General features: G+C 39.1%; 2 protein-coding genes and 8 non-coding genes across 16 annotated transcripts in view; 1 reads left to right on the forward strand and 9 right to left on the reverse strand.

The window, feature by feature from the left end:
- CEP295 (centrosomal protein 295) overlaps nucleotides 1–3,528 on the forward strand; it is a 66,834-nt gene extending 63,306 nt beyond the window's left edge. For 2 of the 3 annotated variants that reach the window (XM_066370644.1, XM_066370665.1), the window contains 7 exons: nucleotides 9–664; nucleotides 1,654–1,791; nucleotides 2,621–2,717; nucleotides 2,809–2,967; nucleotides 3,047–3,146; nucleotides 3,222–3,321; nucleotides 3,403–3,528. In XM_066370644.1, coding sequence (XP_066226741.1) covers nucleotides 9–664; nucleotides 1,654–1,791; nucleotides 2,621–2,717; nucleotides 2,809–2,967; nucleotides 3,047–3,146; nucleotides 3,222–3,321; nucleotides 3,403–3,441 — 1,289 coding nt within the window. In that variant the 3' untranslated portion in view covers nucleotides 3,442–3,528. Of the gene's footprint in view, nucleotides 1–8; nucleotides 665–1,653; nucleotides 1,792–2,620; nucleotides 2,718–2,808; nucleotides 2,968–3,046; nucleotides 3,147–3,221; nucleotides 3,322–3,402 lie in introns of those variants that run through there. The other variant, XM_066370654.1, reaches the window with a different exon arrangement.
- On the reverse strand, nucleotides 3,451–15,825 carry TAF1D (TATA-box binding protein associated factor, RNA polymerase I subunit D). 5 transcript variants are annotated; one of them, XM_066370710.1, is made up of 14 exons: nucleotides 15,677–15,825; nucleotides 14,141–14,256; nucleotides 13,030–13,408; nucleotides 12,053–12,228; nucleotides 11,278–11,335; nucleotides 10,796–10,944; nucleotides 9,110–9,141; nucleotides 7,151–7,198; nucleotides 6,925–6,963; nucleotides 5,773–5,820; nucleotides 5,361–5,407; nucleotides 4,714–4,779; nucleotides 3,824–3,864; nucleotides 3,451–3,591 (listed from the first exon to the last, which is right to left on the reverse strand). In XM_066370710.1, the coding sequence occupies exons 2-6, from the start codon at nucleotides 14,197–14,199 to the stop codon at nucleotides 10,804–10,806; spliced, it is 813 nt and encodes a 270-aa protein (XP_066226807.1). In that variant the 5' UTR covers nucleotides 14,200–14,256; nucleotides 15,677–15,825; the 3' UTR covers nucleotides 3,451–3,591; nucleotides 3,824–3,864; nucleotides 4,714–4,779; nucleotides 5,361–5,407; nucleotides 5,773–5,820; nucleotides 6,925–6,963; nucleotides 7,151–7,198; nucleotides 9,110–9,141; nucleotides 10,796–10,803. The 5 variants fall into 5 exon arrangements, with proteins under 5 accessions (XP_066226807.1, XP_066226816.1, XP_066226826.1 ...); XM_066370719.1 differs by having other exon boundaries at nucleotides 14,141–14,289; XM_066370729.1 differs by lacking the exon at nucleotides 9,110–9,141.
- On the reverse strand, nucleotides 3,670–3,797 carry LOC136389840 (small nucleolar RNA SNORA25). The gene has a single exon (XR_010748401.1). It is a non-coding gene; the product is annotated as a small nucleolar RNA SNORA25 (small nucleolar RNA).
- LOC136389867 (small nucleolar RNA SNORA32) lies at nucleotides 4,550–4,670 on the reverse strand. Its single transcript, XR_010748428.1, has one exon. It is a non-coding gene; the product is annotated as a small nucleolar RNA SNORA32 (small nucleolar RNA).
- On the reverse strand, nucleotides 5,117–5,188 carry LOC136389813 (small nucleolar RNA Z40). Its single transcript, XR_010748381.1, has one exon. It is a non-coding gene; the product is annotated as a small nucleolar RNA Z40 (small nucleolar RNA).
- On the reverse strand, nucleotides 5,519–5,652 carry LOC136389854 (small nucleolar RNA SNORA1). The gene has a single exon (XR_010748415.1). It is a non-coding gene; the product is annotated as a small nucleolar RNA SNORA1 (small nucleolar RNA).
- Nucleotides 5,890–6,027, reverse strand: LOC136389822 (small nucleolar RNA SNORA8). The gene has a single exon (XR_010748387.1). It is a non-coding gene; the product is annotated as a small nucleolar RNA SNORA8 (small nucleolar RNA).
- On the reverse strand, nucleotides 7,035–7,106 carry LOC136389970 (small nucleolar RNA SNORD5). The gene has a single exon (XR_010748507.1). It is a non-coding gene; the product is annotated as a small nucleolar RNA SNORD5 (small nucleolar RNA).
- Nucleotides 7,241–7,372, reverse strand: LOC136389877 (small nucleolar RNA SNORA18). The gene has a single exon (XR_010748437.1). It is a non-coding gene; the product is annotated as a small nucleolar RNA SNORA18 (small nucleolar RNA).
- Nucleotides 9,303–9,429, reverse strand: LOC136389929 (small nucleolar RNA SNORA40). The gene has a single exon (XR_010748474.1). It is a non-coding gene; the product is annotated as a small nucleolar RNA SNORA40 (small nucleolar RNA).
- Nucleotides 15,826–15,860: the final 35 nt, after the last annotated feature.

Consider the following 15,860-nt stretch of genomic DNA (forward strand, 5'->3'; position numbering starts at 1 on the left):
TATTGCAGGATCTGAACAGTTTTTTCAACAGCCTCTACCAGAATTTTCTTCACTGGAGGGGAGCCAACATACTGATCTACCAAGTATTTTAAGTATTGAAGCAAGAGATTCTTCCCAAGGCTTGGAAAAGCAGTATTCCTGTGAACCAACTGAAACATTACAGAACAAGGGGGAAAATGTCCGTTCCCAGCTTTCTGTTGGAAATTTGCAGAGTTCAATCTTCACTTCATCCACTGAAGCTAATGTATTTCATCAGTTAAATTCACAGCATATCACTCCATGTGGTTCTACCTCTAGTGAGTGCTCAGTGAAAGACCAATTAGAAGGCAGAAAAGGACAGGGCTTAGAAGAACTATCAGAAAGAGGAAATGATGAACTGTTACAAAGTGAAGGACTCACTGAAAGGAATAAAACTGAAAGCTGTGGAGTTTTAAATGTGAATCCACATGTACAGGAAATTGACTCACAATTGTGTGTAAGAACAGTGGAGAGGGGAACTTTAGTTCAGATACCATACTCATTAACCATTCAGAATGAAAAATGTTTTGAGAAGTCAGTTACAGCACAAACTCCAAAAATCATACCAAATCTCTCTCTGCTGTCACAGTCAGAGCCCTTTCTCAGTTCCGGATCATGTTCACCACAGAGCTCTGTTCCAGTCTGGGTGAGTGAAATCCGTCTTATATAGTTAGCATTTAGATTGGTTTTTCAGGAAGACTTTTTTACTGACATTTGAATTCTTTAGTTAAGATACTGGTCAAAAACACATATAAATACATAAATCGAGTTAAGTATGCATGTTATAAATGTGAGGATAATTACTAATAGAGTAGAAATAAAAGTTTCCAAACCAGCAGAGAATAAAACAAAAATACAGCAATATTTTGAATTCAGAGGCAGAAAAAGAGGGCAATATAGTTTCAAAAAAAAAAAAGAAAAAAGTAAAAAATGTTCAAATCCAGGAGGATTTTTCAAAACAAAATCAAGAGAAACAACAAAGCTACTTGTTAATATGCTTGAGATAATCATTCTTGTAATCATCAGAAATCTTCAAATTTGGACATACCTGAATTTTGGAAAAGGTTTTCCTCCCAAGTCACATTATTTGTTCATCTTCTCTGAGGAGTGGTAGCCGGCCTATGCTTCAGCACCTTTGGTGTTCAACCTTATTGTATTACATTGAATTAATAACTCATCACTTGAATATAGTATTGTTTGTCCTAAGCATAAGCATATGAGAATAGAGATCGAATATATGGTTGACATCTAGACCACAGATGATTTGGTTTTGGATTGCTTTTGCAAACTCTTGCTCAATGTTTAAAAGATGACGTTTCCCATAAAAAATTAATCTGTCAACATTGGCAATATTTGGCTGCAACCCATTAGCACCACTCCGCTTGGGCTATATCCTCTGCTTCTCCACAGCACGGGTAACATGCACCTAATTGCCTAGCCCTGTGAGCTTTGGGGTTTGTAGTCCTTGTAGGCCTTTTCGGTTAATCACATTATTTCACCTACTCCCAAGTCCTCGCCAGATATCTGAAAGGCGTGGGGGTGGAGGGATGCACTGGGGTGTTCTGTACATTTTCACATTTTGAATGTTTAAGGCTATTATTTTTGGACACTTTCCTCTCTAATTTTATTACACAGGAGACAGAGTCTGGCCATGGTATAATGGAGGAACCAGAACTTACGTTAGTAAGCACCAGTGATATCAGTATTGCTGAAATGGATTTTGCAAACCTAACCCTAGAAGAAAAGAAAGAAGATGAGGAGAAAAGTTCTCAGGTAATAGCAGTCATAGCAATCCATAGCTGAGAATTGGGGAACTACTTTTTTCACATTTTGTCACTTTTTTCTTTCCATTAGAATTATTTGCAAACTTACCTCCTCATATTGTGGTTTATGCAAGTGCAGCAAACTACAAAGTGTACAGGAGAAACTGACAGATGACAGGCAATGGAAAAGCCTCTCAACCGAACAACATTGTTTTGTAGCATGTAGTAGTCCTAAATACACTGGTGGCACATGCCAGGGAGTAAGATCTCAAATGCTCCTCTTATATTTCTGATGCTAGTTCATTGACTTAGGCTAAGTCTCCTGCCTGCCTTTCCAAATGAGATACTTTATTCCAAAGGTATGAGACAACAGGTGTTTTAAGGAGGGCAATACCACGGTGGATATGCTTTGTAAGTTTATTTTGAAAATATTTCAAATTCTATCAACTACATTCCCTTTTTTCCACAAGCAAACCATTGGATTCTTGCTTGGCACATAACTTCACTAATTCCATTTTAGTAAGGGCTCCAGGTTTATAGCGATGGTATCAAGTCTTGTGACCTGATGCTAGTTTAGAATATTCCAGGATAGTGTGAGTTAAAACTAAAAGCTTTTGGCTAAGGTAGAATGGGAAAGTAGGTGTGGGAGCTACTAATTTTTCTCTAGTACTGCTGGTCAAATGAAGTGTTTTGATGGGAGTAAAACTATTAAAGAATTTCCCTTGCTATAAAATTGTTCTAAAGCTGAACCAGGGCGCAGCTGCAACCTGGTGAGATGTAGAAACCATGCCTGAACTTTGAAGCGAAAGCAACTTCATTTATGAATTTCTTAAAATTAGGTGACTGAATTTCTGCCTCATGTACCAGAAACAGAAAACCCAGATTGTCCAGCTGGGTCAGAGCTCCCCTTGGAGAGGTCGCCTACAGTTCCTGCAGGTATGCTGTGTCTGAAAGGGTTTGTGAACCCAGGGGCTAGTAGGAACTCCACACTCAGGTCCCAGCCTTTTTTTCTTTTTTCTCCTAACAGAAACCCTTCCAAAATTTACACCTGTATCAGGGAGCTTACAAGAAGCATTTGTAAAGAGAAAAAAATCATTTATAGAGCGATGCTGTCAGAGACAGACAGAAATAAGGAATAAAAATCGTCTCTCTGAAAGCCAAGTAATCAAGGGTAAAACTTCTACAGGTATGTTGCCAGAAACATTTGTATCACTTTTCAAAAAGGGAATCTATATTACCATTCAAATTACCTGTTCTCTGCTCAGGTTCACCTGTGAGTCACCTGAAGTGCCTGAGTCAAGTCAGGGTGTCACTTCCTGAAGACAGAAAGACAACAAAAGTCCTCATGCATCAGAGGGCTCTAAGGTACATGTATGTGTATATTTCTGAATAATTCACGTTTCTGAACTATTTGTCTGATTCCATATAAATGTCTTACAGATTATACAATCAGTTAGCTGAAGTAAAACAGCAAAAGGAAGAGAAAGCAAAGCAAGATGCTTATGCCCAAAACAGAGCAAGGGCAAAGGAATTCCACAAGGTGAGCAGGGCGCAAAGGGAATGTACATGGGAGGATACACCACCATTGAAACTGCTAAATTTTACTTTATTCCCTCCACAGAAAACACTAGAGAAACTTCGAGCCAAAAATACACGCTGACTTTCTACGAAAAGTGTAAAGGGTTTTTTTTATTACATGTAACATAGGTACAAGTATTTAAAGTTAATAAAAATTTTTATTTAAGGAATTCCACATGTTGTAAGTCCTTCGCGTCCTTCACTGCAGTTCCTCCAGTTTGAGTCTTAATCCCTAAAAAAGAAGAGCAGGCAGTGGTTAAACTAGGGAAACACTAACCAGTCATCCATTCATCAATGACAAGAAGAGCTAAATGTATTCTCCTCAGGGAAACAATAGCACTACTGAGTGTCTACTACATCCTATGGAGAACGTCAATCTTAGGTCACAGCGTTAAGAGCTCCTGGTTTGGGTCCCATAAGCTCTCTTTGAAATGACCTATTAGTATCTTTTCTCGTGTACATACCTTTTTTTGCTCAATCCAGTTACTTGTCATGTCAGTCAGTCCTGTATAACAGTAATAGAGATGAATCATGTCATCACAAACTATCTGGTCACTAGCAGCCTACAATTAGCGAGACAAACTCCAGAGGTCTGAGACAGCTATTAAAAAACACTCACAGATTACCAATGGCTATTATAAATCTGCACCAAATAAAAGAAAAACTCTCCCGGTTTCACACCTATTCAGTGCAGTTCGATGTGGGCTCACACACAGATTTTTTAGGGCTCCTTAGGTAGCTATCCCGTATAGCCTCTACAGACTCATCACTGACTGATGGCCTACCAGAACAGGGTTTCTCCACCAAACTGCCAGTTTCCTTCAATTGCTTATCCCACCGAGTAATGTTATTCCTATGTGGTGGCGCTTCGTTATAAATGCGCCGATATTCACGTTGCACTTTGGTCACAGATTCGAATTTAGCGAGCCACAGAACAATGAACTTTCCTCTGTACCGTCCACATCTCGCCTGGCATGGCCATGGGCTGCTCCGCTGTATACACAGTGTTACATCATCATCTGCGCATGCGCACATGCTGCCACATCATCCTACAGAAACTGGGAAGGTTTTCCTTTTATTTGGTGCAGATTTCACATTTTTCCAGTGACCAGTCAAAAGTGCACCATGACTTTACAGACACACTATATTATAGTCACTTACTGCCCGTGTTATGAAAATAAAGGTTAATAAAATGTTCCCAACAGGTTGAATGCTAGCAATGTAGCAGAAAGAAAACCTAATGGGAAAATGTTTTGTGGTCATGTCCACGGCAAATGAGAAACTGCATTCTAAAAGCCTTGGTAATGACCGACAACTGGACAAATAATCTGGTGTGGTGAGACAAATAACTTACCATGATTCTTTTAGTAGAGCTTCTCTATCTCCACTTGAATATGGCCATACTTCAAAATTTCACCACCTGTGGAGAAAGATTTAAAATTTTTGAAGTTCATACTGGACTATATTTTCCAACATGGAGTTGGTTGATTAAGGTCCAAAGTATCCTGAAAAAGTTCCCAACTAGCATGAACTAAAAATCCAAGGTTTAAATTAAAAATATCAATATAGTTGGATCAGACATCTTTTCAATCCAGTTCATTTAAAGAGGGTCCAATCCATTTCCAATCAAAATTGAATGCATATGAAAGGCCCTTTGATCAGTGACTGCAAAGGCAGCTATATGGAAATGTACATGGTTTCAGGGAACTTTTATCTTAGAGCTCTATTTTAAAATACAGCACGTATTTGATGTAGACAGATGTTCAGATGGCTATCTTCATTCAGCCCATTCAGAGCAGTTGAACATTTTGCTCATCATCATAACATCATGCTGATGAACAGCACACACATATACAGTGCTAGCCTTTTCTGTGGCAGTAATAAACCAGGATGGGCTACTGCAAAAATTAAATGCAAGGACAGTAAATGCTGAAGTTTTATAAAGGAGTTTAAGTCTCTTAAACTAAGGGGGAATTTGAAGGAAAAAAATTAAAATCTTACCTATAATCACTGGAACCCAGATTCTTCAAGTAATTTACTTTAGGGCCCTAGAAATTAGATAGTATGTTGTTATTTTGGCAGATGTAAAATATTAAGTCGTTAATGGCTTCTAAAAGTGAAAGTCTTTATTACATTGTTTCTACTCACTGAGCCTAGCAAAATGTTACAGGTCTCATTGTCACCACTGCAATAACAGTACTGTGGTGGAAGCATAACCTGTCTCACTGTAGCCACATTAATGTCTGGACACAATGGACAAGAATGGTGCCCATTTTTCATCTAGAATGAGGCTTTATAAAGCTATTCTCAAGCTTGTATGTACACTCTGCAAAAGGCTCTCTGTACACTCTCCATTTGTACAGAAGTGTTTATGCTATCAATAAAGCTAGAAGCAACAGCCACAAAGCCTTACACAGAGTCAGAGTAGATGGGTCTGCCTGGTTTCTCAATTTCAAACACCCTAGAAAAAAAAGAGAAGCATTAGTTTCTGTTGTACATTATCTCTAACTGAACAGTAAGAAACTAGAAATACTGTATCAATAGAAATACCAGGTTTAGCATGCACAAAGCCAAGAAAACCAACGATGCCAGATACTGAATTTCTATTGCACTGTGCTTTGAACACCCAGCAGGAATAAACTGCTGAATGCAGATACCATGCAGTGCAATCTGACTTGACTATAAAAAATACCTCTACTTGAACAGGAGTAAGTCTCCAATTGTGAAAAATTCCTGTTACTTCAATGAGGGAACCACCTTAATGCATTTAAACTACATTGCTCACAAAAATTATGGGATCAGGGAACATACAGATACTCCAGTACTTTAAGTCTTTTGTTTAGTGCATTTTCACCAATGAAATAAAAGTTGGGTTTTTTTTTTAATTTATTCATTTTAGAGAGGAGAGGGAGAAAGAGAGAGAGAGAAAGAGAGAGAGAGGAGAGACAGAGAAGGGGGGGGGGGAGGAGCTGGAAGCATCAACTCCCATATGTGCCTTGACCAGGCAAGCCCAGGGTTTCAAACCGGCGACCTCAGCATTTCCAGCTTTATCCACTGCGCCACCACAGGTCAGGCCTAAAAGTTGGTTTTGCAAATCATTTGCATAATCGAACAACTTTCTTTGATTCATCGTTTTTCTGATGTTTAATAAAAAATCAAATGCTTTATCGCTTCATATTCATTTTGGAATATCCCCTAATTTTTGTGAGCAGTATATATAAACCTGTCACCATTATCTATATCCTGTCTTCTCTTCATGCTGGAAATAAAACCACAGTTGTTCAAACCGTCCTTGTTAGGTAGAATTCCTTTGCTATTTTAACATACCCAAGTCTACATGTTAGTAGGATGAACCATATGGAACTGTTAGTTTAATAAAACGGTGCAAAAAGTAAACATTTTCATTTGGGAGCCCTGCAATCTCTTCACATTTTCCTAGTCTGTGTATTCAATACAATTAGGGCAAATATTTTCACCAAAAATTTGATAATTGTTTTATATTTATGCAACTATTAGTCACAACTTTAAACCCTTAATAAATTAACAAATTAAATGTTCCACTTACCTCTATCTAAACATGAGTCAGTTCAAATCATACTCACACCTACAGATAAAACACCAAATAAAATATTGACGACTGTGTGATTAAAAACTAAAACCTACAGAGCAGTATTCAGCTGTCAGAATTACGTTTTAGTTCATGCCTGTATCATTCAGCAGTTGAACAGTTAAATTCATCATCTGCACTGCAGCCATACCCTAAGGTTACACTGTTGCCAATTAAAACTTACCTAAACTATCATCCTTGAACAGTACAGATCTTCAGAATATACAAATACCTAAAATAAAGAAAATTGATTAGGTCTTTCATAGTTTTAGCATGCTGTCTTGTAGTTCCTACCCACAGATCTAACATGTAGTTCTGTGAATAAAGGAAGCAACATATTTACTCTATGAGGCGTTTCCAACGATGTAGGTCTACAGAAAAAAACCCCATCGGGATAGACCTCAACCATTTATACTTTAAAAATATAAACAAGTCTAAGACTCTACAGGAAGACAATTACTGGAAATTATCTGCTCCGGCCATTTTGAGTTCAAAACTATATAAAGTTCACATTTATAAAGAATGTAAGAAATCCCATAATGAATCACATAAGGATTTTAACTATACTTAGAAGTACCGTATTTCCCCATGTATAAGACACTCCCATGTATAAACACCTTAATTTGGAAGCCCGAAATTTGGGGGGAAAATGTATTACATAAAGTTATTGAACTCAAGTTTTATTCATCATAAAATTCATACAACTCATTACTGTTAAAACTCCCATCCAGGCCCTGGCCGGCTGGCTCAGTGGTAGAGCGTCGGCCTGGCACGCAGAAGTCCCGGGTTCGATTCCTGGCCAGGGCACATAGGAGAAGCGCCCATCTGCTTCTCCACCCCTCCCCCTCTCCTTCCTCTGTCTCTCTCTTCCCCTCCCGCAGCAAGGCTCCATTGGAGCAAAGATGGCCCGGGCGCTGGGAATGGCTCTTTGGCCTGTGCCCCAGGCCCCGGAGGGGCAGAGCGTCACCCCCTAGTGGGCGCACCAGTGGATCCTGGTCGGGCGCATGTGGGAGTCTGACTGTCTCTCCCCATTTCCAGCTTCAGAAAAATACAAAAAAACTCCCATCCATTAGCTTGTCCTCATCTGTGTCTGATAACAAATCACTATCTTCATATATTGCCTTTCCTCAGTTCTGTTTATGGCATTTGAAATGCCTCAACCACTGTATAGACACACCCAGTTTTAGACCCCAAATTTAAAAAAAAAAAAAAACCTGTAAAATGCCAAGTAGCCATTATAGATAACCCAAAGGAGAAATATCAAGGCACAAACTGAAGCCTTGATTTTTTTTAAGCCCTGATATTGCAATGTGAAACTGAGATTACAACAAAAAAAATCAACTTTTGCCTCATAATTGAAGGTCTGTATAAAATTTCTCCTTAGCCTTGACATCAAGTATAAAAATACAGAAAAAATTTTAATTTGTGTCTATATTTATTATGTTCTTACAATTTGAGAACTGTATACCATCCAAACTTATGAAATCTTGTGTCTTGTATAATCATTTCTAGTAATACATTATAGACTAGTTGCCCACTAGTGGGCGTTCCAGCTTTCATGGTGGTTGGTAACGAAGCAACCAAAGTATAAATAAAAAGATAGATTTAACTATAGTAAGTTGTTTTATAAAGATTTATTCTGCCAAACTTAGCAAAAATCTGACATAAAGTACTTGGTAAATAATTATTATTATATGCTTTAACTTGCTGTAACTCTGCTTTATAAATTTTATAAAGTAAAGTTACTTCCCTACTTTATAAATCACCATTACTATGGAACTGGTGGGCGGTTAGAAAATTTTATTACTAACAGAGATACAAAAGTGGGCGGTAGGTATAAAAAGGCTGACTACCTCTGTTATAGACTATGCATTAATGTTATCAATAGATGCTTGAAGTAGAAATAACCAAGATCCTGAGCACTGCTATCACCTAACTTACAGTCTGGACCCTTTCCTGTAAGTAAAGTGACACTGGCACAGTACCCACTATGAAAGATTCCTAAGCTTCATTTTCTGAAATCATGTCAAACAAATTAAGTTAGCAAAATCTTTTACTAATGAAACCTGAAGGTTGAGATTATCTGACAATGTGCTACATTTAAACATCTGATCCAAAAACTGACCTAAAAGATAAAACATACCTTTAAGTCCAGTGTGTTCTCATAATAAAACCCTAATAAAAAAAAGTCATTTTTCATATCAACATTAAAATTAGAATAGTAAATTAGTATAGTTGAGACTTCCCTTATATCCTATACTACTTAATGATCAATTCTAAAGTCCTGGAACCACATTTGTTAATCAATGCCCTGTCATTTTAATCTGTTTAGGTATCATGTTCCTTCTTATATGTATCAAAACTCATACTGCACCATGAGTTCTGGGTTGCAAAAGAGGATTTATTTTTTGCACCTGTGTGTAGTCTTTGCCCACAAATCAAACAAAGACAAACACAGGTGCTACCTAAAAATGCAATATTTATAGCACCATAATCTGTAATGCACAGTGGTGACAGAACACAATGACAGTTGTAATATTCTGGGCTGTAAGAAGAGGATATTAAATTCTTATTAGTCCTAGCCCTGGCCAGTTAGCTCAGTGGTTGTGTGTGTGGAAATCCAGGGTTTAATTCCTGGCCAGGGCCCACAGGAGAAGCGCCCATCTGCTTCTCCACCCTTCCCCCTCTCCCTTCCCCTCCCGCAGGCAAGGCTCCATTGGCCCAGGATCTAGAACAGTTCCAGTTGCAGTGGAGCAATTCCCCAGATGGGCAGAGCATCACCCCCTGGTGGGCATGCCAGGTGGATCCCGGTCGGGCACATTCAGGAGTCTGTCTCTCTGCCTCCCCACTTCCCATTTCAGAAAAATACAAAAACAAACAAAAAATTCTTATCAGTACTAAATATTTGACACTAAAGGTCACTTTTGTCTGAATAAAACTGGGGTAAAAATACAGGGTGACTGGTTGTCATTCATTAGTGGTTACTGTAACTAAGACTTTTTTTTTGGATTGCAATCTCTATACTTTGATTCAATGCTCAAACGATTCCTCTAAGCTCTCACCCTGAAATAAACAAGTATAGGTAAAAACAGTAGGGCCCTTTGTATTATTTTGCAAGAAATTACCCATGTAAAAATTGGAAGTCTTGATTTTTTTGAACCTTGGTACTGCAATGTTTTGCCTATGAAATTCTTAGATCACACAGCAAAAAAAACCAAACAATTCTTACAGTTTGAGAACTTTATATCATTTCTGCTATGAAAGCCTCAATTATTTTGCATACATAATTCTACTTTCAAATGTTTTTTCTAATAATTACTTCTTTAGGCCCTGGCCGGTTGGCTCAGTGGTAGAGTGTCGGCCTGGCGTGCGGGGGACCCGGGTTCGATTCCCGGCCAGGGCACATAGGAGAAGCGCCCATTTACTTCTCCACCACCCCCCTCCTTCCTCTCTGTCTCTCTCTTCCCCTCCCACAGCCAAGGCTCCATTGGAGCAAAGATGGCCCGGGCGCTGGGGATGGCTCCTTGGCCTCTGCCCCAGGCGCACGAGAGGCTCTGGTCGAGGCAGAGCGACTCCCCGGAGGGGCAGAGCATCGCCCCCTGGTGGGCGTGCCGGGTGGATCCCGGTCGGGCGCATGCGGGAGTCTGTCTGACTGTCTCCCCGTTTCCAGCTTCAGGAAAAAAAAAAATACAGAAAAAAAAATTACTTTAGCAATTTCTTTCATGCATTTGTTCAGAGGTTCTTTTTATTTTCACCTTAGAAGTTTTACCACTGAGCATACATATTAATACCATCTTTACTTCCTGTAGTTTTCCTCTAGTCTCTTTACCTTGACATTCATATTCCCATCTTCTTTTCAGGCCATTCTGCCTTTGGTCCCATGTTTTTGAACTTTGAAGCCTTTTTAGACGGAGCAGCTTCTAAATATACATTCATCTTCTTTGGAAATTCAGAACTTATTATGAAGTAATTACTTTCCTGCATAAAAAATACCAATAATTAAGCAATAACAAACTTGATTGTTTTAGTAATTACACATAACTGAGCTCTAGGTGATATCACCTTCAGAGATTACATCAAAGATGTTAAAATCCAATTTTGCTTTTATTCTCATCTGATATCCTCATAGCAGTGTTACATATAAAACTTGGTAACAATGGTACTAAAACGTCCATGTCACACTCAACTATACCAAACGCATTTTTATTCTTGCATTTCCTACACCAAATGAAATGCAGACTCTTAAGACAATAACTACTGGATGAAATTCTTCCTGTACCTCCCCCAAAATGGGATAAAAATGTCACTTACCACCAATCTGATATCACATTCATCACTGTGTTCAAGATTTGCTGCAACCTCATCCTCTCTGTAATATTAAATATATCACTCAGATGGCTAAATCTTCTATAACCCCATAATAATACATGGTCATGACATACAACCCAACAGCAATATCACTCAAAGAGAAAATTACGTTGTCTGTATAACACCAAAAAATTGGCTCTCATGTGCCAAGCTCATAGCTCTACTCCACTCCACTGCAAAAACCTAATGGCCTATTGTAACTTTTGCTCCCATCACTATTAAAGTAAAAACAAATCAATAGCCTATGGAGGAATTAACATTAAAATTTAACAACACGGCCCTGGCCGGTTGGCTCAGCGGTAGAGCGTCGGCCTAGCGTGCGGAGGACCCGGGTTCGATTCCCGGCCAGGGCACACAGGAGAAGCGCCCATTTGCTTCTCCACCCCTCCGCCGTGCTTTCCTCTCTGTCTCTCTCTTCCCCTCCCGCTGCCAAGGCTCCATTGGAGCAAAGATGGCCCGGGCACTGGGGATGGCTCTGTGGCCTCTGCCTCAGGCGCTAGAGTGGCTCTGGTCGCAACATGGCGACGCCCAGGATGGGCAGAGCGTCGCCCCATGGTGGGCGTGCCGGGTGGATCCCAGTCGGGCGCATGCGGGAGTCTGTCTGACTGTCTCTCCCTGTTTCCAGCTTCAGAAAAATTAAAAAAAAAAAAAAAAAAAAAATTAACAACACAACTTTATTTGATAAAACCCATGACCAAAATTTGATGATTAAACTTACGCTGACTCTTCAATAGGAGAGATAGAGCCATCATCATCCAAGAATTTGTATCTACGGCTATCAAGGTCTTCTTTTTCTAAATCTTCACCAACATTCATCTGTTTCAAGGATTCCTTGAGGTGGTATTCATACTTCAGTTTTTCAAGGTAATTGAAAAATCCTCTTGCCACTGCTTGCTACATTATCAGGAAATAATAAAAAAATTAAGTCATGGCCCTTCAAAATAAAATCTTCCTCCATCCCTCAGCAGATGTCTATGTTCCAAACTGGCAAGGATCCCCTTTGCCAAGAGCTCTTGGTGGTCTTGATTCAATGACTCTGCCATATCTGGCTCACACACATCAAATGCTGGTTTTAAGATTTCACTGCAACCTAGCAAAGCTATCAAACTTAGCAAAGTTAGTACCAAGAAAAACACAAATCTTGTGTTGTCTGGGAATTACTAAAAACTTTTAAATGCACATAAACGATTTCTGATGGTTGATTATAATCACCTTAAAACATAGGGTACCTAGTATGAATCCCCTAATATGTACTATATTCTAAATCAAGGAATTAAAAATTAACTATTCAAACATCAACTCCCATACTTGAGAGTATACTGCTAAATCCTGGGCATTTATCAGGCATCCTATCAGAAACTGAATACTTATTATCTATAAGAAAATGAAATCTACTCAAGCCACTGAACATGAAACTGGTTGTGGGTTTGACCTCAGATACAACAGAGAATCATTTGAGTTTTAGATGTTAAAAATCTGATGAGATCAAAGGACTATATAAACAGCCTTGGAACACCTCATATACAGGTATAGTCACCTTATACCAGTTAAGATTTTACCCAGTAGTCCAAGCGAAGTTTAACCTGAAGGATGGGGTGGCTGTTAAATGGTGGAAAGTCAGGCACCTCTAAATTCTAAGTGACCAACAAACCATTTAGACACTTTAGCTATGGGTACCCACACATACTGACTCACCTCAAAGTTTAACATTTTTTTCCAAGGCAATGGTTTTTTCCCATATTCTGATTCTAAAAATGGCAACTGCGGTCTTCTATCTTTAAATTGTTTCTTACTTATGTGTAACCTAGTATTTTTACTTCCTTTTGGTCTTCCCTGTGGTCTTCCTGTTCGCTTATATTTCTTCTTTTTACGTTTCTTTTTCTTGAATCTTTCAAAAATAGCTTTTAAAGTCAATGGTCTTGGTTCTATAGATGAGTCACTGGATGAATCTGTTGCTTGAACCCTTTCAGAAAGTGAATGAACCAATTTTCTAATAGGATTTCTTTGCCTCTGTTGAGGTGAGTAAGGAACACACTGAGTTTTAAATAAGCTGCTACCAGAGGAAGAGTTATCACTAGAAAAAAAAAGGGGAGAGGCAAAATTAATTGTATCCTCTTTATATAACTGAAAGCTCATTACCATAAATGCACTTTTCTTCTACAAACCAAAGCGGAAAACATGCTCAGGATAATTTTGAAAAAGATGGGCTCAGTACTAGGCAACCACTTAGTTCTGACCACTACCTAATGGCTCAAAATGCCAGAGCTTACTTAGCAAATCATCTTCTGAGAGAAATACAAGTTCCACACAGGCAGTCTCTTTTACCGCTAGAGGTTCCACTATGCCTAGTAGACAGGTATTTGATGTGAATATACTAGAAGGGCCGATTTGATACCCCAGTTGGGATGGATGGATGAAGTTATTAAATACTAAATACCTCCAGCATGTACATAAGCCAGCATCCTTGATAATGTGCAATAAAAGTCCACACTGATGTCCATTTTCTTGTTGTAACATTAGGGTGTTTTAATCAAGATGAGATACCAAGTTGGCCCAAAGAATATACTCCCATTTCCCTGCATTAAGAATGTATCCCACTGTTAACTATACAAGTAGATAAACTTTGAAGATCTGTGTAAACCAGGTTTTTCTTTTCCTTTTTAATCCTTAAAAATTACTTTAACCACCACTCATCATCTACAATAATTTATGCTTTCCAGGTAATTCAAATACAGTTAAACATCAAATATACTGTTTTCTAGTAAAAATTTGGTGGTTGCTGTTGATATAAAAATAATGCACTTACCTATGATTTTCCATTTCCATAGCTGAATCAGATGCTGCTATGTAGTCCACAGAATCCATTCCAGATAAGTATTTCCAAGTCCCTCTTAAAATTGTTATTCGTCACTTGTTTTTTGCCTTCACAAAAAGTACAGCATATATGTAATTTCCCTGACCAAATAAACAACAGCACACAGCTAGTATCCAAGCAATGCAAAATTTGATGTAGTCAGACACCATTCTATGTAAATAAGGCACAATTATTTACAAGGCCTTTAATATTTTCATGTAGGAACCATCTATTTTATAACAAATTCTAAAATCCAGCCAGGTTCTACCCTTCAGCAGTGCCTCTAAAGCTATGCAGTCAGTGGAACAAGATTATAGAAAAATGTCTTCCCCTCCCCCCCAAAATCAAACACCACTCCCTAACAGCAAAAAATATAATTTAAAATATATATATATATAATTTTATCACTAGCTATATAGTAACATGCAGTTACAATTAATATCCAAAAAGCCAGTTTCCAAGAGCAGGTGGGAACGCCTATAAAAGTTTTACAAACAGAAAGCAGAGTGTGGCCTCAGTATGCCAGGAATAATAATCATGCTTTACTCTCTCAATCCAACACATTTCTGAATTCCAAACTTCAATGAAAGGCTATCGGACTACCAGAACGATGCTCTTCATCTTCCTTTTTAAGAACCTCCTTGAAAATTTTACAATAGTTTGAGCAATTTAAAGTAAAAATAAAGATGATATATTGATATATTGTGAAAAAAAAAAATTTTCACTCCATTGTTTTATTGTTCACAGTGTTTAACATACTTAAGAACAATGAATAAGACAAATCTCAGAATTAACAGCAAAATATTTCAAATATAGTTCATAAGGTCACACAGAAGTTGGACATTTTTAACAAAATCACGTGGTAATTTCATGGAAATGCTCAAAAACGAAATTCAACAAAACTGGGTCCAATGGCACTGGTCGCATTATGAGATTAATTTTTTAAAAAAACGTATCATCAGAACACTGTCAGAATAAAATGTAGCTAACTCAAAAATCACTTTTTCGTAAACTTATTTAGAAAGCATTCCTACTAAAGTGTCCCTTCCTATTCCGAGGTTGTGCGAGGCCACGTGGCCAGGGCACAGCACCGCACCAGCGCGCACACCTCTAACCACTCACCACGTGACCTTGGGCCGACTGTCTCCACGAAGCACCTAACCTCTCGCATAGAAAACGGAGTGATTGTTAACCGCGCACTGATTAACTCAGAACACCGATTGTTAACCGCGCACTGATTAACTCAGAACACCTGTACTTGACCATAACACATACAACCGAGACACATCGATCACGCCCCCTCTATAGCCGTGTAAGTGTGCGCCGCAGTCCAACGACCAGACCCGAGCCCACAAAACCCGCGAGCCCTCCCCCCCCCACTATCGGGGCCTGACTTCTTCGGCTCGACCCTCCAAGAAACACAGGGATCCCAGGAAAAACTAAAAAAGCAAGCCCTCCGTCACCCACAGGGCCCGTACTCTTCCTTACCCATCCAAGTCAGCAGACGGCCTGCACCAACCAGGGCCGGCTCAGTAAGGGCCTCGGCAGCGTCTAGCTACTACCCGAAACCCAGGCCTTGGAGGTCGGCAACCTGGAACCGCCGGACGCCTTCACGACTGCGCGGAAGAAAAGACTGAGCCGGCCGCGCGACCCAACTAATAGTGGGGTCAAA

This window comes from Saccopteryx leptura, chromosome 1 (assembly GCF_036850995.1).
Source record: "Saccopteryx leptura isolate mSacLep1 chromosome 1, mSacLep1_pri_phased_curated, whole genome shotgun sequence".
Lineage (NCBI taxonomy): Eukaryota > Metazoa > Chordata > Mammalia > Chiroptera > Emballonuridae > Saccopteryx > Saccopteryx leptura.